Source organism: Rhinoderma darwinii, chromosome 3, assembly GCF_050947455.1.
Source record: "Rhinoderma darwinii isolate aRhiDar2 chromosome 3, aRhiDar2.hap1, whole genome shotgun sequence".
Classification (NCBI taxonomy): domain Eukaryota; kingdom Metazoa; phylum Chordata; class Amphibia; order Anura; family Rhinodermatidae; genus Rhinoderma; species Rhinoderma darwinii.
The window spans coordinates 138,834,617-138,856,004 of NC_134689.1; the positions used below are offsets into that span (position 1 = coordinate 138,834,617).

At 38.7% G+C, this 21,388-nt stretch overlaps 1 protein-coding gene across 1 annotated transcript in view; it reads left to right on the forward strand.

Moving 5' to 3' along the window:
- Positions 1 to 21,388, forward strand: part of TMTC2 (transmembrane O-mannosyltransferase targeting cadherins 2) — a 253,342-nt gene that overhangs the window by 210,218 nt on the left and 21,736 nt on the right. Inside the window, exons 9-10 of the mRNA XM_075860086.1 lie at positions 10,370 to 10,451; positions 20,297 to 20,411. Coding sequence (XP_075716201.1) covers positions 10,370 to 10,451; positions 20,297 to 20,411 — 197 coding nt within the window. The remainder of the gene's footprint in view (positions 1 to 10,369; positions 10,452 to 20,296; positions 20,412 to 21,388) is intronic.

The window sequence follows — 21,388 nt, forward strand, 5'->3', positions numbered from 1 at the left end:
CTGCTACTGTCCGGTCTATGGTATGTGTGAGTGGCGCTTATGTAGCAGAAGCGCAGGTCTAGCGGCGTCTCCCTCGCTAGACCTGCACTTCTGCTACGGAAGCACCTCTCACACATACCATAGACCGGACAGTAGCAGAGCTGTCACTCTGCTCCCTGCGCTCTGCTACTGTCGGTTACAGTACTGGGGACGGGGAAGAGGGGACAGGGAGGGGGCGCCAGACCTGCGCCCAGTGGCGTAGCTATAGGGGTCGCACTTGCGACCGGGCCCCTAAGCCACATGCTGACTGGGCTGTACTAAGGAGGAGGAGGAGTCAGGATAATCTCACTGCCGCACTCTGCGCTGTGTCAGGCTGCAGTGATGGACTTGCATGCACTGCTGTTCTCTTACTTCTCCGTCATTAGGATGAATTTTCTGCGCGCACTGGTCTCTGTGCCTGGGTGATTCTCCCCCTTCCCTCCGGCAAAGAGTCTCAGGGCACTGTAATCTGAGCTGCTAATTAGCATCAGATAAGACTAGGACTACTCCGTCCCCCGCAAGCACCCTGCCGTCCCGTCCTATCCTCCCTGCACTGCACTTTCTTCTGGAGTGTGCAGAGATATTTACATCTCTATATATAATGTGTTGTGCTGTGCATAGCTCAGTGCACGCTCACAGTATTGTAATGATCCCCTCAGAGTTCACTGCCCGTGAAAGATACAGAAAAATCGTAACATCACACACGGTAAGACATGCCCCTAGCAACTGGCCAGAATCAGGAAGTGTGAGAAAATAGATGTGGACGGTTTCACAAGAAAAAAAGCTGCAAAAAAGGTACTTTGAAGTGAAAACAATTGCTAGGAGTAATGAAGTCACATAGAGGGACATAATAGCAGTTTCAATATTTTTTTTTTTTTTGCGAAAGTTTAGCTACGCTTTAAGTGTTTATACTAGTATATGTACACCTTGTAAAAAAAATTACAATTATTATTGAAGGTTTTAGGTTATTTTAAACATTTTTTAAATTGACTTTTATTACAAATTTTGTTTAGTTTTACCAATGTATCCTTTATAAATAAAAGCTGCATTGTTCGCTATTAACCAATTCCATTAGTTCAGCTGAGAGCGGATCCTGTGTGTGTCTAACTTACAGGACCACCATAAGATTTTTTTCACATCTGTTTTTTTGAAAACATGTAGTACAAAAAAAAGTGCAAAAACTAAATGCAGGAGCATGCATGCAGGCAAATATATAAACTATGCAACGCGCAGGTTGTAAAGTCCAGCAGAAACACACAAGCTTACAAAAGCGAGTTCCCTATAGACAAGATACACAAATGAGTCAGTAATCCCTTGACTGTGGCAAGTAGGTCACATATAATTTAAAAAGGCATACAATGTAAAATATAACAATCGAGCAATATGCCCTAGTAAATAACGGTTCCCATAAGTCAGAGATGGGAAACAGAACCAAGCCCCTCAAAAATGCTGGAGAATTGTGTGGAAAGGGAGGGGCAAAAGGAAGTTTAAAATAATTTTCCATCTAACAACTATCATGCCTACATTTTAAAGATTGAGTTGCCCGTTCTGATACCTCTGTCTTCGGCACCAAGAGAGCTTGTCTGTTCAGGTGCAATCTTCTCCCAATCCTCTACATCCCACAAAATCTTAAACCATTTGATGTTAGTGCTAAAGCTAATTTAATCTTAATAACAACCAGAAAGAACAAAAATAAAGATAACAGAAATTTTTACAAATTGAGTGAGAAATTAATTCCCCCATATAGGGGTAAAGAAAACTTACTTAACTAACAATTTCTGTTTCACCACACACCATACCTTATACAGCATGCTAAAAACGTTATACCTAGCACACCTCATACTAAAGCATCCTGCCTCCAAAACCTGGAATATGTTATCCTTCCGTCATTTCTAAAAGTAGAGGTTAGTAGTTTCTGGGTGAAGTGGAGTATTACTCAATTATCAGGTTTATTTATCAATGGAGTAATTAAAACTTTGGTATATTACAGAGGGAGTTCGGTACTTTATCCTGCTCTCTGTATTTGCACTATTTTCAATAGTTCATGCTTTGGAAGCATTTTTTTGGAAGAATTTTTTAAGATTGGTTCAAAGAAACAACTTAAAAAGTTATAAAAAAGGGGCAAATGAAAGGGATCACTTCTTTTGTGTATAATGAGCGAAGTATGTTCATGAATAGAGATAGCCCAGTAAATGCAGATTTAAATGGAAAATGGGGGAAAGACTTGGGGAAGGGTAACATAGTTACATGGAAGGAGGTGTTTAAAGGGGTTAATAGTGTGTCACTAAATTACTCCTAAACGTCTATATAGCTGTGTAACGCCAGCTCCAGCTGTGAGCGGCTCGACACAGGTGCAATTCAGTGACGTCATTGCGCCTATCTGCGCAGAGCCACACACTGCACAGAGCGGAGGAGCAGAAACGGGGGTAGGTAAATATTTATTTTATCTTATTTTATTAGGCACTATGGGGCATTATACTGTGTAGTGGCAACTAAGGGGGCATTATAGTAGGTATGGGGAGCCACAATGGGGCATTATACTGTATGGGGGCAGCTTTGGGGAAATTATACTGTATGGGGCAGCTATGGGGGCGTTATACTGTATGGGGCAGCTATGGGGCATTCTACTGTATGGGGCAGCTATGGGGGGCTTTATAATGTATGGGACAGCTATGGAGCTGTATACTATATGGGGCATTATACTGTATGGGGCAGCTATGGGGCATTATACTGTATGGGGCAGCTATGGGGCATTATACCGTATGGGGCAGCTATGGAGGCATTATACCGTATGGGGCAGCTATGGGGGCATTATACCGTATGGGGGCATTATACCGTATGGGGGCATTATACCGTATGTAGGCAGCTATGGGGCGTTATACTGTATGTAGGCAGCTATGGGGCAGCTATGTGGGCATTATACTGTGTAGGAGCAGCTATGGGGAATTATACTGTGTGGAGGGCAGTTATGGGTACATTTTACTGTGTAAGGGCAGCTATAGGGGCGTTATACTGTATGGGGAAGCTATAGGGGTATTATACATTGTGGAAGGCAATGGCGGGGTAAAAGCAGGGGGATAATTGTGATCTTGTAATTCAGTTGTTCTTTCTGGGAAGATTACGGTTTTTGAGGAAATGGTTTGTAATTGAAAACCTCTGACAGTGATAGAATGGCAAAAGGCAGTATTTAGAGTGCTGCTCCATGAAAGAACTTCTCTAAAAAGGCAGGTATACATATTATTGTAACAAGTGTAAAGGCTGGATTAACCAACTGGTTTCCAGGGATAAAGTTATTGCTCTAAGGTCCCATGTTTGATGTCTGATATTTGAATTTTATAAAAATGTTTTTTTTTCTCATCTTTGGCATCAGGGACGGGAGAGGGGGTTGGGTATTGTCTTTTCTTTTGTTTTTCCTTTATTTGAATTATGCTAATAAAAACGGTAAAATAATCAAAGAAAAAAAACCATTTGAATTAAGCAGGAGATAAAAATGATTTTTATTGACCTGATTATTATATAGTATACAAGAGAACTTCCCTATAAATGTGACAACTTTTTTTTAATGAGTAGTTTATGAACAATTTGTAAGACAAGGAAATTTATTATATGTGAGTGCTTATATTTTCATACCCCCCTTGTGTATAGATGTTTATCTTTTCGTTATGATCAATATATTCTATTTTGATATATATGGTGTCTAGTGTGTGTAGTGTACAGATGAGACGTTTTTCTAAATAAGTCTAAAGCCTGGAGCTTCATTGAGGACTATGTCCAATCATGTTCAGTTTTTAAGTGTCGGCACGTAGAGGAAACATTTAAAGTGTTAGAACCAGGGGGGCGCCCCCTCAAACAAGCCATCGTGCCCCCTGGTGGCACAAACGGCCGGTTACAACGGTTGATATGGCAGCTTGGAGGCCTAATACAGGCCCCCAGGTCCGCCATCTTTGCACTCCATTGAAGCTCTGCCTCTGGCACGGCTTCATTGGAGACTCAGTATCACGATATACTGCAATACATTAGTATTGCAGTATATCATGCAAGCAATCCAACGATCGCTGCTTCAAGTCTCTGTGGGGACTTATAAAAAAAAAGTAAAAAACAGTTAAATAAAGTTTTTTTTTATGTTGCAGAGATTTTTTTTTTAAATATATAGGCCCCGTGATTCTCTATCATTCCTATATCATTTTCTAATTTTTGTTGACTACTAAAACAGATTTAATCCATTTGTTCCTCATAATTGGGATACTTGTTTTATCTTCTATTTTTGTGTAGGCGTGAAATATCTGATCGTAACTAAACAAGTTTTTGTCATATTATACATTTTCTGATGTGCCCTAAATGTAATAATTTGTCCTTTTAGAAATAAATGTAACATCAAAGTACTTCCCATTTTTCTCCAATAATTTGTTTGTGAGATTACTAAAAATTACTTTACATTAAGATTATCCCATACTGGAGTGAATCCCAACACCCCCTTATATGTAAAATATTGTTAAAGGGTTATTCCCAACGCCCTTGTTAATTTATTTTTTTCTTTTTTTTTTTAGGCATGTCATTTATATAAGAAAATTTGTATTTTGCACCCCTTGTAGTCATTCACATTTCAATACTTCTCATGAATCCTTCTCTTTTCCCCACAATTCATACCCAGGCATTTCCTTAAATGTGTGCGTGTCGCTCACCCATCCCCCTCTTCACCACCATCTCTGTGCGCCCTCCTGATGCTGCTGTCATAAACTTCTGATAGCAACATTGGGCTCACAACGAACGTCGTGCTGAGTGCAAACCGTTTCAGGGTTGCTGTGCAAGCTCTGGAGCCATCTCTTATCAAAAATATGACCAGCAGCGAAGGAGGAAGGGTTGGGAAATCTCAGCCTCCGCGCGCTCCCGGAAATCCAGCCAGCAGAGGCAGGGGGAACTGCACAAGTGTGACGGGTTGGGGAAGTATGGAACAGGCTCACGGAGTGAACCCGCTCCATACGATGCAGGTGTCGGCTGTTTGTTACAGCCAACATTTCAGAGTAACGAGCGGCATCTCGCTCGAGAGCGATCCCGCACGTTTAACTCGTTAAATGCTGCGGTCAATAGCGACCGCAGCATTTAAATCATTAGAAAGTGGGGGGGCGACCCCCTCTAACAGCTCATCGCGCCCCGCGCAATGCAATCACGGGTGGGCGATGGTTGCTATGGCCTCCTGGGGGCCTAATGAAGGCCCCCAGGTCCGCCATCTTTGTGCACCTATTAAGCCCTGCCTCCGGCAGGGCTTAATAGATGCCTGTCAGAATCACGATATACTGCAATACATTAGTATTGCTGTATATCGTGCAAGCGCTTCAATGATCGCTGGTTGAAGTCCCCTAGGGGGACTAATAAAAAAAGTAAAAATTAGGTAAATAAACTTAGTTTTTTTATTTAAAAAAAGAAATAATTAAATGTTAAAAAAAAAAAAAAACATTTTCCCCCTAGAGCATAGTAAAAAAATAAATAAATAAATATAATTGGTATCGCCGCGTCCGAGAAAGTCTGAACTATTACAATATATCATTATTTAACCCAGACGGTGAACAAAAATTGTAAATGCCAGAATCTCTATTTTTTGGTCACCTAATCTCCCACAAAAAATGAAATAAAAAGTGATCAAAACGTCGCATGAACACCAAAATTGTATTATTCAAAACGAAAGCTTATCCCGCAAAAAATAATCCCTCATACCACTTAATCGACGGAAAAAGAAAAAAGTTATGGCTTTCGGAATTTCACGACACAAAATAAATTTTCTTATTTGCACTTAGGTTTTTACTTGTAAAAGTAGTAAAATATAGATAAAACTATATATATTTGGTATCGGCGTAATCGTATTGACCCACAGAATAAAGTTAACATGTTGTTTTAATTGCACAGTGAATTCCGTCAAAACGGCACGCAAAAAACCATGGAGAAATCGCTGTTTTTTTTTCATTTTCTACCCCACAGATATTTTTTTTTCTCGTTTCCTAGTACATTATATGGCAAAATAAATGGTGCTACAAAAAACTACAACTCGTCCCGCAAAATTCAAGCCCTCATAGGTCTATATCGACAGAAAAATAAAGAAGTTATGGCCTTTGGAAGGTGGGGAGGAAAAAACAAAAATGAAAATCTGAAAAAGGGCTGTGGCGGAAAAGGGTTAAAAACGTAGACATAATCGATAGCCGCTCGATCCTACGTGTCAGAGACCCTCTGACATTGAACCTGTTAGTCCCGCGGACCTGACAGATAGTTTTCAGCGCTAGATACAGCTGTTCTGTATACAGAATATAAAGCAAATGTTTCTCAAAAAATTTAAATATTTGTTAATAAAAAGTATTTTGAAAGTTGCACCAAACGCACTGATAGACATTTTTATTTAAAAAAAAATTTCAAATTTCAAAGGCGTACATAGCCTTTAAGGCCCACTTTTCAAAAATTCTCTGAAAGAACAGCCCTGATTCCAACAATCCAAATATACTATTCACCCTAACTTTACCTTTGTTCTCGAACTCCCTCAGTGCACTTGAATTTTCCTATCGTATTAAGATTTGTAACTGTGCTTTCAAAAAATGGTTTTGAAAATATGGTAAGGAAAAAACCCTTCTGTTATTTATCTAAACGGGACTAGTATTGAGTACATATACCTACTCAGGCAGTATTACCATCTTTATTAATGCTATCCTATATGCCATGGATAAAGGGCATCTTTAACCATATTCTGACTAAGATATTCCTCAGTAATGTCATAATATTGAAAAATATATAGTTATCTAGATCAGCCATAGTTGTAATCCCAAAATAATAAAAACTTTGTGCCATTTTAAATACTTTTAATTCGCCAAATGAATCCCTCATTTCTGCATACGAAGGTAACCGTATAGATTTTCTCCAATTTATTTCTAAATTGGAGTGAACTCCGAACTGTTTAATCTCCTCCACTACCGTAGGGACTGATTCCCTTGAGTTATTCAAATATAGCAGAACATCATGGACATATTGCGCCATTTTATCTCTCTTATCTCTCTCCCAATAATGACTAAGGGTTCTATTAGTATTACAAAAAGTAATCGGAGGTAGGACGACCCTAGCACACACCAGGTGTAAAGCAAAATGACTCTCTTAGCTGTTTTTCTTGGTTTAGGTGAGCAATACAGTAATGTAACCCCTTTAATAAAGTTTCTTCCTATCCCAAACTTCTCCATCACCTTCCAGAGGAAACCCCACTCCACCCTCTCAAATGCATGTGTAGCGTCCAAATATAGGATGGAGGGGAAACTCCTCTTACCCATTTGACTATTGCCAAATAATTTTTGTAAGTTATTATTTGCGTTCCTATTTGGAATAGAGTCATTTCGATCAGGGTGGATTATTGATGAAATTATCTTTTTCAGCCTTTTTGCAAATACCTTTGCTAGAATTTTCAAATTTGGATTTCAGACCGATATTCCATAGGCTTCTTTTTCTTTCTCTGGATCTTTACATTTTTTTAATGATGGCTTCTAACGTTTTTTTGCGTCAATTTCCACAGGTAAAGATATGTTGAATGCATGTAGAAAATATTGGAGCAAAATCTATTGTATATATCCTGTTTTTTTTTTTTTTTTTAAAAAAGCGAATCATCTGATCCTGGGAAGAATTGCCGGCAAAAGATTTAAGAGCTGCTTTCAGATCTCCTATTGTGATCGGCACATGAAGTTGAGATTTCTGATTCTCTGACAGAACTGGGAAATTAACCTTTTTTTAAAATATTTATCTAAAGCTATAGAGTCATACCCTGATCTAGATTGATATATCTGAAAAAAGAATTGTGAAAACTTGTGCTTAATTTTTTCATGATCATGAGTTTTCTGACAAGTCCTAATCGCAGAAAGATTGTCATTTACCTGACTCGCATAAAAAGTTTTGTACTGTAAACTAAAATGTCCTTTTATTCCTCACTTTTTGTTTTTCGCTATAAAGGAACATCTGCAAACTTTCTCATATGTTGTATAACAGTCTTTTAATATGTTCTAGCTAAAGACTTATGTAAGATATTTTTAGCGGAGGCTTTTAACACATCACATACATAAGGAATATGAGTCGAATACAAATTTGTCTCCCCAAATTTTTTTTATATTCAGCCCAGTTTTAGCATGTTTAGTGAATATGGACAGCCGATACGGGTTCAAGCGTAAAGCGTAGGTGACTTTTCAGAATAAGCTGTAATATGTGTGTACATGAGGAATAACACTATTTCTGGCCATTATATGACTCCTATTCTGCATTTATTTAGCAGTTTCCCCCTCTGCAGGCTCTATCTCTAATTCTAAGATTTCTCTGAGCTAGCGGACGGAGCCTAACTGCTATCATGTCTTCAATATACTGCACACAAAGAAGAGGAGAATCCTGCTCCCCTAACTCCATCTATCACATATATATTGAAGTTGCAGCAGCATATAGAGCATTATACAGCAGTAATGAACAGTGTAGCTGAGTATCCAGCACTGGTGGCACGTAGAAAACTTACCAGCAGCCTGTGTCTTTCTCACTCTGCTCCTGCTTCCTCCCTCAGCTCACCCCTCCCCTCTCCATAGACTTGTTTGCAACATGTCTGTGTAACTCACTCTCTCTCTTCCTTCCTTCACATCCCCACCTTCTGAAGGCTGTCTGAAACCAGGGACGGACTTTACTTGACAACAGGGGGTGGATAGCAGATGACAGGAAGGGAGACACTTAGTGGCAGTAACGTCACACAGAATTTGCATGGAGAAAACATAAAAATTGGAATAGTAGGCAAATTACAAAGTTGACCTATATCAGGTATACTATTAGATTAGCATAAGTTGTTTGAAAAGTTAGTGTCCATTTAACAGTATTGTCCTGACAATATTTTTCCCGTTAGTGATACTATGTACCACTTTGGAATAATCCGATATACCATTGGGTTTATACACCATTTTATCTAATGACCATGAAGTGGTCATTCGATTACACTAAATCTATTCTAGACATGTAATTGTAACAGCTATAGCAAGAGAATAGGGCGAATTTATGCACTCTATGCCAGTTTTCTGGTGTAGAAAAGTCAGTTTGTGCCAAAACTAAGTTTTTGCACAAAAATATTGGGATTTTTAAGCCGTCTCCACCACTTTTCTAAAAAGTGGTCGGGGCTTAGTGGGAGGTGGCGTGGCCACCCACAGCTTAAAGAGACTCTGTCACCACATTATAAGTGCCCTATCTCTTACATAATGTGATAGGCACTGTAATGTAGCTCACAGCAGTGGTTTTTATTTCGAAAAACGATCAGGATGGAGTTATGACCTATTTTAGATTTATGCTAATGACTTTCTTAATAGACAACTGGGCGTGTTTTTACTTTTTGACCAAGTGGGCATTGTAAAGAAGTGTATGACGCTGACCAATCAGCGTCATACACTTCTCTCCATTCATGTACTCACACGCAGCGTGATTTCGCGATATCACGCTTAATGTCACTCACACATTAACGTTACTGAAGTGTCTTGAGAGTGAATAGACATCGCTTGCAGCCAGCACGCAATGTTCATTCACAATCCCGACACTTCGGTAACGTTTGTGAGGGACTTAATGACCGCAAACGTGATCTCGTGAAATCACGCTGTAAATGGCAGCACAGCGTGATCTCGATGTGCTGTAAGTCCTACTTATATTGGCCTGAGACCATCTTTTTTTTTTTTTTAAATGTCCTTAAAATTTATTCTAGGCAATCTTTGCACCTTTAAATGAGAGATCTGTATTCTCTCTCATTAGGATTACATCCTGATCTTTAGAGCACAGTAGTTTTACCAGAATTGAGAGGGGTACTTCTTGTTGGTCTTTTTTGTATTTTTATTTTTTTATGCGACTATGTATATTGATAGGTCAACTTTTTTGTTGCATGTATTTGGACATGCTATTAAAATATTCTAATGATACAAAGTTGGTACGTATCCACTTGTTTCTGAACAATTATTGGCTTTTTTTTTATACTAAACAATAAAGGGTGACAATAATGTTGACCACAACTGTACACAGGTAGTGACCTCTATTAAAACAGCCTTTCAATACAGCAACTTTTTAAACGACTTAAGAAGCTATCCTAAGTTTAGAGTAAAGTCACCACAACACAGCATAAATTGTCTGCGTATTGTGCTCAAGATGGACCACCCAAGAGCTTGATGTGATGATTCAGATTATGTTCATAATTTTCCTACATATCTTCACTCAATTCCAAAGGGCTGTATTAGTCTGAAAAGTTATTTAAAAGAATGTTAACATCAAGACCTTATTTAATTTTTTTGTTGCCATTAACTGCATCATAAATAAGAGATTTGTCTACTTTTAGGGTCGCAAAAATGAAGCTGAGCGTTACTTTTTGAAAGCAATTCAGCTGGATCCCACCAAAGGAAATTGTTATATGCATTATGGTGAGTTATCATTAAAAAAGTAACCATCCCCCTGTGTTATGTTATATGCTGGTAGTACGGGTGCTTTTTCTATTGCATTTATTTTTAAATATTAAGGGGTGTTCAGCTATTGTTTATATATGTAGTATATATGAATACATCATCTGTATTTTTTACTAATGTTTATGCTATTTATCCCCAAGGACGCAGCAGCTTTTCAGTTGTTAATCTCCGCATTCTGAAAGACATGCATTTTTTTATTTTTCCGTTGACACAGCCATATGAGGGCTTTTAAAAATACTTTAAAAAAAATGTTTTCATTTATTTCTGGCCATTTTTCGGGATCCAACATTTTTTTTTTAGGTCAACTTTTTGAGTGTGGGCCGAGTTGAAGTTTTTGTTTTACACCATTTTGGGATACGTACGACTTTTTGATAACTTTTTTATTCTTTTTTTTTGGAGATTAACTTTAGTAATCTCTTGTTTTTTATTCTTTTAAAATAAAAACTTCAGAGAAAAAGGCTAAAATCCACAATGTATGATACCCATAAAAACCACATTTATTCATTGCACCAGAAAACAAAATATTAAAGATGGAGTATTGCATATAAAAAAAAGTGCTGGTCAACATAGTAAATATGCACAAAGTTGCAAACTGGTTAGAAAAAATAATGCAGAAGCCTCATCCGTATCTAAATAGGCAATTGTAGTACGATATAAGCTTATAATTGTTGAGCAAGCAATAAAATGACTAGTGCCGAAGACATGACAACAGTACATAAGACAAGTAAAACTACGGAACATCAGTATATGGGATAGATGGCAATTGTTACGAGCAGTACAGTTACGGTAGTTCAAAAAGAGAGCAATACCCAATACAGACCACTTTTACTTTCTACACAATTGTTTGTGTTATTAGTTTAGTTGGATTGTGTTTGTCTGTTGTTACTTGGATTAAAATCAGACTACATTTTATTGGTAATCAATGCAGAAATCCACTTTTACTTGCAACTGTATAAAAGCAGATAGATATGAATAATAACAAATACACATATGTATGTATTTGCCTTGACCTGAGGGCTGTACATTAGTCTCTGGACTAGGTGAACCTACTTGATCTACTGTCTTTTTTTTTTCTCCTTCGTTTTAAAAAATGTTATGGCTTTTGGAAGGTCGGGGAGGAAAAAACTAAAATGAAAATTGGCTGTGGAGGGAAGAGTTTAATCATTGTGTGGTAATTTTTATTCCTTTGTCCTTTTTATTTTTTTGTCATACAGCTTATTTAGTATTTGGCCGGTAAAATAATATGTACCATATATAAAGTGTTGTATTTTCTATAGTACGGTTTTGAAAACATGGCTCAACTTGTGATGTATAAAATAGAAGTTATAAAATTGATCAAATTAAAATGCAGATGTGTAAATGTTGCTGGCAGTTTCTCCATATAACAATATGTGTAGTATACTTTTTTCCTAAAACTAAAAACAAAAACAAAACCAATACCATCTGTTGAGGATACATTTCATAATTTCAAATAGTTTTGGTTTCTAAAAGATTTTTCTAAAAAACATTAGTACACGCCGAACACTTAAAGATCAAACGGCACATATTATATGTTAAAGTTATTTGTTTTTATTGGTTGAAATAAACCTTTGGCTCTGTTCCTTGACTCATTTATGAGCCATACTTCCAGCATCACAGATAGTTATTTTCTGTATTTCAAAGTGATTGAATAATTTCCATTATTGCTAATCAACAGAAGGGGCTCTAGCCTCATCCGGCCTTCTCTATAAACTAGTATTGCCAAGAGCAATACAGAGTAAGCTACATTCCGAAATCAGCATGAACTTAAAACTCCAGGCCCTCGGACCACAGATTTGAAAGAAACTAATTTCGAATAAATTAATCAGTCGGCCTCCTTAACTTACTTTTCTACATGTTCTCTGCACAGCAAGGAATGTCTTTGTGTAGCGCTTATGAAGGACCACCCAATAGGTTGAATGTGGTGATGCACACCGCTCAGAGTTTTTCTATCCGATCAGCCTCTCAGCTATTTCCAATGCAAGTCAATTGAAAATTTCAAGGTGTCCTTTGATACTTCAATAAGGCATTGAAGCCTAGAAATGGAAAATAAAACTTTGGAGTTGCTCATTTTAACCGTTAGGTTTAAGCCAAGGGAAACACAAATATTTTTGTTTGCATCTGTGTCTCTGGTAGTACAATTATGAAGCCAGTTGTGAAAAAAAGTAAGAGCTGAGGATTTTCTTTATAAACTAGTAACATGAAGCCTATACAGAGGCACACTGAGTTTTAGCGGGAGTTGTAGGCACTCTGTGTTCACCATATAGTGTCACCATATGGTGTCATATTTTATAGATATAGGAGAAATATTCTACCCTAGAAGCAATGCAGAAAAATAAAAAAATTAAATAGGCGCTCCTCCAATTTAGAAGAATACCCTTGTATTTCGGTATCCGATGGAACATGGCACAATTATTTTCTTCCTAAAACAATCAGACAGAAAAAAAAAACTACTTGTGCTTCTGTATAAAATCGGGGGCATACAGAGGTATAGTAGATCCCCATACGGGTTAACTGCCGTAATATGGTAGTGTTCCTGAGCTCTAATACTGAAGTGAATTTGGGAGGCATATGTATGATGGAATATATATATATATATATATATATATATATATATATATATATATATATATATATATATATACACACAGTGAAGGAAATAAGTATTTGATCCCTTGCTGATTTTGTAAGTTTGCCCACTGTCAAAGACATGAACAGTCTAGAATTTTTAGGCTAGGTTAATTTTACCAGTGAGAGATAGATTATATTTTAAAAAAAAACAGAAAATCACATTGTCAAAATTATATATATTTATTTGCATTGTGCACAGAGAAATAAGTATTTGATCCCTTTGGCAAACAAGACTTAATACTTGGTGGCAAAACCCTTGTTGGCAAGCACAGCAGTCAGATGTTTTTTGTAGTTGATGATGAGGTTTGCACACATGTTAGATGGAATTTTGGCCCACTCCTCTTTGCAGATCATCTGTAAATCATTAAGATTTCGAGGCTGTCGCTTGGCAACTCGGATCTTCAGCTCCCTCCATAAGTTTTCGATGGGATTAAGGTCTGGAGACTGGCTAGGCCACTCCATGACCTTAATGTGCTTCTTTTTGAGGCACTCCTTTGTTGCCTTGGCTGTATGTTTCTGGTCATTGTCATGCTGGAAGACCCAGCCATGAGCCATTTTTAATGTCCTGATGGAGGGAAAGAGGTTGTCACTCAGGATTTGACGGTACATGGCTCGATCCATTCTCCCATTGATGCGGTGAAGTAGTCCTGTGCCCTTAGCAGAGAAACACCCCCAAAACATAATGTTTCCACCTCCATGCTTGACAGTGGGGACGGTGTTCTTTGGGTCATAGGCAGCATTTCTCTTCCTCCAAACACGGCGAGTAGAGTTAATGCCAAAGAGCTCTATTTTAGTCTCATCTGACCACAGCACCTTCTCCCAATCACTCTCAGAATCATCCAGATGTTAAATTGCAAACTTCAGATGGGCCTGTACATGTGCCTTCTTGAGCAGGGGGACCTTGAGGGCACTGCAGGATTTTAATCCATTACGGCGTAATGTGTTACCAATGGTTTTCTTGGTGACTGTGGTCCCAGCTGCCTTGAGATCATTAACAAGTTCCCCCCGTGTAGTTTTCGGCTGAGCTCTCACCTTCCTCAGGATCAAGGATACCCCACGAGGTGAGATTTTGCATGGAGCCCCAGATCGATGTCGATTGACAGTCATTTTGTATGTCTTCCATTTTCTTACTATTGCACCAACAGTTGTCTCCTTCTCACCCAGCGTCTTACTTATGGTTTTGTAGCCCATTCCAGCCTTGTGCAGGTCTATGATCTTGTCCCTGACATCATTAGAAAGCTCTTTGGTCTTGCCCATGTTGTAGAGGTTACAGTCAGACTGATTGAGTCTGTGGACAGGAGTCTTCTATACAGGTGACCATTTAAGACAGCTGTCTTTAATGCAGGCACCAAGTTGATTTGGAGCGTGTAACTGGTCTAGAGGAGGCTGAACTGTTAATGGTTGGTAGTGGATCAAATGCTTATTTCTCTGTGCACAATACAAATAAATATATATCATTTTGACTATGTGATTTTCTTTTTTTTTTTTAAATATAATCTATCTTTCACTGGTAAAATTAACCTAGCCTAAAAATTCTAGACTGTTCATGTCTTTGACAGTGGGCAAACTTACAAAATCAGCAAGGGATCAAATACTTATTTCCTTCACTGTATATATATATATATATATATATATATATATATATAGGTAGGTAGAGATAAGCAGCACTCTGCAACAGATTCCAAAACGGTAATGGGTGCAAGCAGGTAATCCAGATCCGGGGATTATAAAACATAAACAAAAGAAATCCCACAGCACTCCGATGGTTCCAAAAAGTATGTGATTTATTCAGTCAACAGCTGCAACGTTTCCGTCCTGCTATAGGACCTTTTTCAAGCATAGTGACACAGCAATACATGCAGGTATATAAGACATGTGCCTCATTACCATAATGAGGAATCATTAACCTAGTTCGTATTTGATTATTTTTATTTTTTTTAAAACCTTCCCGTGAACAGCCATATTGGGGACACACGCTTCCTTCCTATATTTCCTGACATTATGCTTTATGGAAGCAGAAGGTAATGGGAGTCAATTGACAAGAGAAATGTCATAGATTCTTGCAGTCTCTAGGAAATGTTGGAGTACAGCAGAGACCAGGGCATACAGAGCCTTATTGGAAATATTATAAGCTTTCTTACATGAGTATAGTTTGTGTTAAGGTACTTTTAGACGGCCCAATATTGGCCATGAAAATTAGCGCCGATCGACGTGCGGAATGTTGATCGGCACTCGTTTGCTCCAGTCACAAGGAACAATGATGTATGAGGACAAATGATCGTTACTATGATCGTTTTTCCCAATGCATTTCTCATCATGTTGGCAGCACATCTTCCTGTTTACACAGGGAGATGTGCTGCCAACTTGCGACTATTTTATGTGCCGCATTAAAGATCCTACCCGCCGATGAATGAGCCTTTGCTTGTTCTTGGGCTGATCATTGCCCTATTTACACAGGGCAATGATCGTGAACGAACGTTTGTGTAACACTCTTTTAACCGATCATTGACCCGTATGATTACTATCCTACCTTATGGAGGCTTCCAGTAAGACAATAGAGCTGTCGTTAACTCACCCGTCCTCTTTTAATAACAAGATGATTCTCCTCCTAATGTGCTGGTATATACAGCAAAGCCGATAAGTGGCCTCCGAAAACAGGAAATAAGGCTTTTTTTAATTTAATTTTTTTTAACTGCTCTAGTGACCAGCAAACTGCAATAGTTCAAGATTTATTTTATGTGGAAAGTCACATTAAAAATTCAAAAAACAATACTACCAAAAATGTTACTAAATATATTTAAAATAAAAAACCTGATTTTAAATAAAATGTAATTTTCTGATGGTCATTCCTTTTAAACGTAGAGGCTCTAATCAGAGACCAGGTCACTTAGAGTTTTAGACCGTATATGTAGATGCGAAGACACTAAACATATAAGCTTGTGACAAGAAGGCTGTGCCTCTAACTTTGACCGTAAGAATCTTTTTGAAACGTGTTGGACTTGAACAGCTGCACATCATTATAATAATTTGCTACTCCATTTAAAATGCAAACTAGAAGTTCTGCTTATATCAGCCATCTAACAGAATGGCTCCTGAGACATGTATAATAATATACCAACAGACATCGGGAATATTGTGACGCCTATGCTATCTGCTGACGAATGGGTGACTTTTTACTGCTAATTGCTTTCATTTACTTTGATTAATTTGCTTGCATGAAATGAAAGGCTTACACCCGTTGGCTTTTCAGAACATTGTTGTATATAGCTGAAGTTTCCTTTCAGTGCAGTGAATTAAATATTTAAGCTCCGTTTATTTTGTGTGTGTTTCTTAAATGTTGTCACAGATTGATTCATAATCATTCACTTCAAAGTTAGACTAACATGACCTATTAGAAGTATATGTGAACCCTATTAAAAAAATGGTCACATGGCAATTACTGTACTTTGCATTTTACAGTGATTTGAAAAAATAGGCAGCTGATTTACTAGCAATTTTATATATATATATATATATATATATATACTGTACTGTGCAAACGTTTTAAGGAGTTGTGGAAAAGTGCTGGAAAGTAAGAATTCTTTTAAAAGCTTAAGGCTGTGTTCACACTGAGTTTTTTGCAGGAGGAAAATTCTCCCTCAAAATTCCATTTGGGATTTTGAGGCAGATTTATTCCTTCCTGCACGTCGTTTGCCGCGATTTTCGCCGCGTTTTTCGCTTGCGGCCATTGAGTGCCACGGGCAAAAATACTCAGCGAAATACGCTCTCTCTGCCTCCCATTGATGTTAATGGGAGGTCAGAGGCGTAAACGCGTGAAGATAGGGAATGTCCCTTTCTCCCGCGAGGCGGTTTTACCGCTCGCGGGAGAAAACCGCCCCCGCCTCCCATTGAAATCAATGAGAGGCATTTTCGGGCGGTTTTTGACAAGTTGACGGATTCCGCTTCAAAGAGCTCGTCAAAATACTCTGTGTGAACAGGCCCTAAGTGTTAATAGTTTTTTTATCAGTTAACAAAATGCAAAGTCAATGAATAGAAGAAAAATCTAAATCAAATCAATATTTGGTGTGACCACCCTTTGCATTCAAAACTGCATCAATTCTTATAATCCCAGATAGACTCGATGATGTTGAGATCAGGGCTCTGTGGGGGCCATATCATCACTTCCAGGGCTCCTTGTTCTTTTTTTATTTTGAAGATAGTTCTTAAGAACTTTGGCTTTATGTTTGGGATTGTTGTCCTGCTGCAGAATAAATTTGAAGCAAATCGAACACCTCCCTGATGGTCTTGCATAATGGATAATTATCTGACTGTATTTCTAAGCATTGGGGACACCAGTAATCATGACCAAATCCCCAGCTGCATTTGCTGAAATGCAGCCCCAAACTTGCAAGAAACCTCCACCATGCTTCACTGTTGCTTGCAGACACATTATTGTACCGCTCTCCAGCCCTTAGACGAACAAACTGCTTTTCAAATTTTGACTCATCAGCCCAGAGCACCTGCTGCCGTTTTTCTGCACCCCAGTTCCTATGTTTTCGTGCATAGTTAAGTCGCTTGGCCTTGTTTCCACGTCGAATGTATGGCTTTTTGGCCGCAATTCTTCCATGAAGACAACTTCTGGCCAGATTTGTCAGCTAATGGCACTGCTGGACATCTTCCGATTTTGAAGGGAAGTAAGCAGGGTGTGTCTTTCATCTATTGCACTAAGTTTTCTTGACCGACCACTGCCTCTATGGTCCTTCACGTTGCCCGTTACTTTCTGCTTTTTTAAAAGAGTTTGAACAACTCTTGAAACCCCAGTCTGCTTAGAAATATTTGCCTGCGAGAGACCTTGCTGAAGCAGTATAACTAGCTTGTGTCTTGTTGATGTGCTCCGTCTTGTCATGGTGGACCGGTGATATGAAACGGTCTTTCACAACCCCAACTTTGTAGCAGAGTTTGGCTGTTCATCACCCAGTATTAATCCTGCTACACAGCTGTTTCTGTTAGAGTTAATGACTGTGTTTCAACCTACATATGAAAATGACGATCATTATCATCTGTTTGGTATAATTGGTTAATCATACACCTGACTATAATCCTACAAAATCCATGACTTTGTGCAAGTGTACCTAGAAGAATTTATGCTGTTTTGAAGGCAAAGGGTGGTCACACCAAATATTTGTTTGAATTCGATTTTTCTTCTGCTCATTCGCTTACTATTTTAATTGATAAAAAAAATATAACACTTCTATTTTTGAAAGCTCTTACTTTGCAGCATTTTTCCCACAACAGCCTAAAACTTTTGCACAGGGGGTGTGTGTGTGTGTGTGTGTGTGTGTGTGTGTGTGTGTGTGTGTGTGTGTGTGTGTGTGTGTGTGTATTTATATATATATATATATATATATATATATGTGTGTGTGTGTATATAGTGTAATCAAGAGAGACCTTTTTCTAAGAAGGGATTCCATTATAATACTGTGCCGTCAGTATAGTATTGGAGAACTACAGCATCAGCAATCAGCAACTTATTGATATTAATGGAATTGCTCATACAGGAGTTATACAAAAGTAGAGCAAGGCATTTAAATGAGAAGCACCAGAAGGCTTAGCAGTGTACATGAAAAATGTTCAAACCGTTTTCTACTAAGTTCTATGTTGTAATATGATTGCTTGAAATTACAGACTCAAAGCCTGAGACTTAGGCTGTTTTACTAATTACAATATTTCCTGTTCCGTTTTCTGTCTGGTTGAGTTTTGTGATGAAGGCCATGCGTCGATTTACAAGTTAATCAATATTTTGATCCCCCAAATCGGGACATTTAAGCCCAACCCATCCTGCAAGGAAAGGCCTCCAATGGTTGGAAATGCCTGCTTTCATTCATATTTGCATAAACTCTGCCTCTTTTTAGGTCCAGTTTGCAAGATTGTCGTGCCAAAATTGGGTTTGAAGGCAAGTGTGCAGTCAGTCTTTAAGACTTCATGACATTCCTCCTTACAGTAATTAGAAGGGGGTGTTCCAACATCAGAATGTCTCAATACTGCAGCCTCATGCTTTGGAGAATATTTTATCGCCCACAAAAAAAGAATAAAAGTGATCAAAATGTCTTATGTACCTCAAAGTGGTACCAATAAAAATGACCGCTCGCCCAACAAAAAGCAAACCCTCACACCACTCAATCGTCAAAAAAATTAGTTATGGCTCTCATAAAAAACACATAAAAAAAACTATATCCATTTGATATTGCTGTAATCGTATTGACCCGCAGAATAAAGTTAAGATGTCATTTTTATCACACATTGAACGCCATAAAAACGAAACCCAAAAACAATGGTGGAATCAGGGTTTTTTTCCCCATTCCAACCCACAAAGAAATGTTCCTAGTAGTTTCCAGTACATTATATGGTACAATAAAAAGGGGATTGTGGAAAAACTGCAACTTGTCCCACGAAAAACAAGCCCTCATATGGCTATATCGACAGGAAAAAAAAAGTTGTGGCTTTTGGAAGATGGGAAGGAAAAATAAAAAATTTAAAATGAAAAATGTTGCATCGGGAAGGGTTTTAACTGTATACTAGGGGGTTCCAGATAATACTGTTCCATCATATACTATTACACATGCCTCCAGTGTGTCCTCTCATTCCTGCTTATAGAATAAAAGTGTGTGTGTGTGTGTGTGTGTGTGTGTGCGTGCGTGCATGCATGCGTGCGTGCGTGCGTGTGTTTTTCAATGTTATTCATTGAGAACCACCCCTCAGTGGAGTCATTTCATCCCTACATGTGGTTCATAATGGACTGACTGCTATTTAGATCAGTAATTTTTGGATACTCCAGAAAAGCAAACAGGGGATAACCACTGCTTTATCTGATAACTGTACTAATTGACTCTGAATGTTTAACGGTCAGATTTAATCACTTAGGAAGTGGAAGAAAACTTTCCTGTCGCTATTCCTTGTACAGAGGTAGAAACGGGAGAGTCTTCTTGCAGTGCTGCTGGATTGAATTATTGTAGAGGAGTTAGTGATTGCAGCCTAGGAGAAGGTAGGAAGAGGCAGACAACATCTATCACTGAGATAAAGCATGAATGTGCTCGCTGACAGCTGTGTTCACTGTCTTTTCTCTACCACTGAATTCAGTAGAGTTATTCCTTGACATCTGATTATTTGCATTGCAGGCCAGTTTCTTCTTGAGGAAGGTCGAATTGTAGAAGCAGCAAAAATGGCGAAAAAAGCTGCAGAATTGGACAGCTCTGAATTTGATGTTGTCTTTAACGCAGCTCACATGCTCAGGTAGGTGACAACCTGACAAATTGTCTGCTATGTAATGTAGGTACACAGTGATCGCATTTAGCGATCTCAAGCATCGTCTGAGAAAACATGGGGAAAAACGCTTGAAGTGGTAACTTTGCTTCTCAGCAACTGATTGTAAATTTACTGAGAAACTCCAAAAGTACAACCAATATGGCTACTCTTCCGTTTGTCACTTTTTCAAAAATGTATGCCACTACAATACAAAACTTATCTGTGACCACCTTTAAATTTATTGGGTGAAAAGGCCAAATACCAAGAGTGATAAGCAGTAGACATCTGGTTAGCTTATTGGCTTGCATTAACTGTAGGATATTAGGCAGGGGCGTAGCTAGGGAGGGGGCAGGCGGGGATATGCCCCAGGCGCAACTACAAGGGATGAAAGGGGAGTCGCCCCGACTAGGGGAGTGGAGGCATGTGCCCTCCGGACTGGTACCCCCATAGACGTTTAGGGCCATAGCCACCCATTGCTGTTAAATTTATTTGAAGAGCTGTGTAATGTAATGCACGATGTTCTCCTGCACAGGCAGAGCGTGTGTGCTCCTGGCAACTGCTTTATACATCACATGTGATGTCCTATAATGCAGCCGGCCATACACTCTGCCTGTGAGGAGAACACAATTGAGGTGTTCGGCCCCAGCTATTTACCTAGCAGACAGGCAGGGAGAATAGAGGAAGAGAGGGCTGGGGAGTAGCGGTCTTACACACAGCTCTCCTGCCTGCCTGCCTGCAATGTGTGACCGCTGACAACATGAAGATCCTTCCACGGAGCTCCAGACTGATAAGTACAGCTGTGTATGTGCAAGTAGGGGGAGCGGTCAGTGTTATGTGTGTGTGCGTGGGGGGGGGGGGTTCTTTATAAATCGTTTTTGTGTGACAGGGGGGACTTGACTGTAAATATTATGTGTGGGTTGAGGGGATTCTGTATAAATTGTTTTAGTGGGGAGGAGGGATTTGAC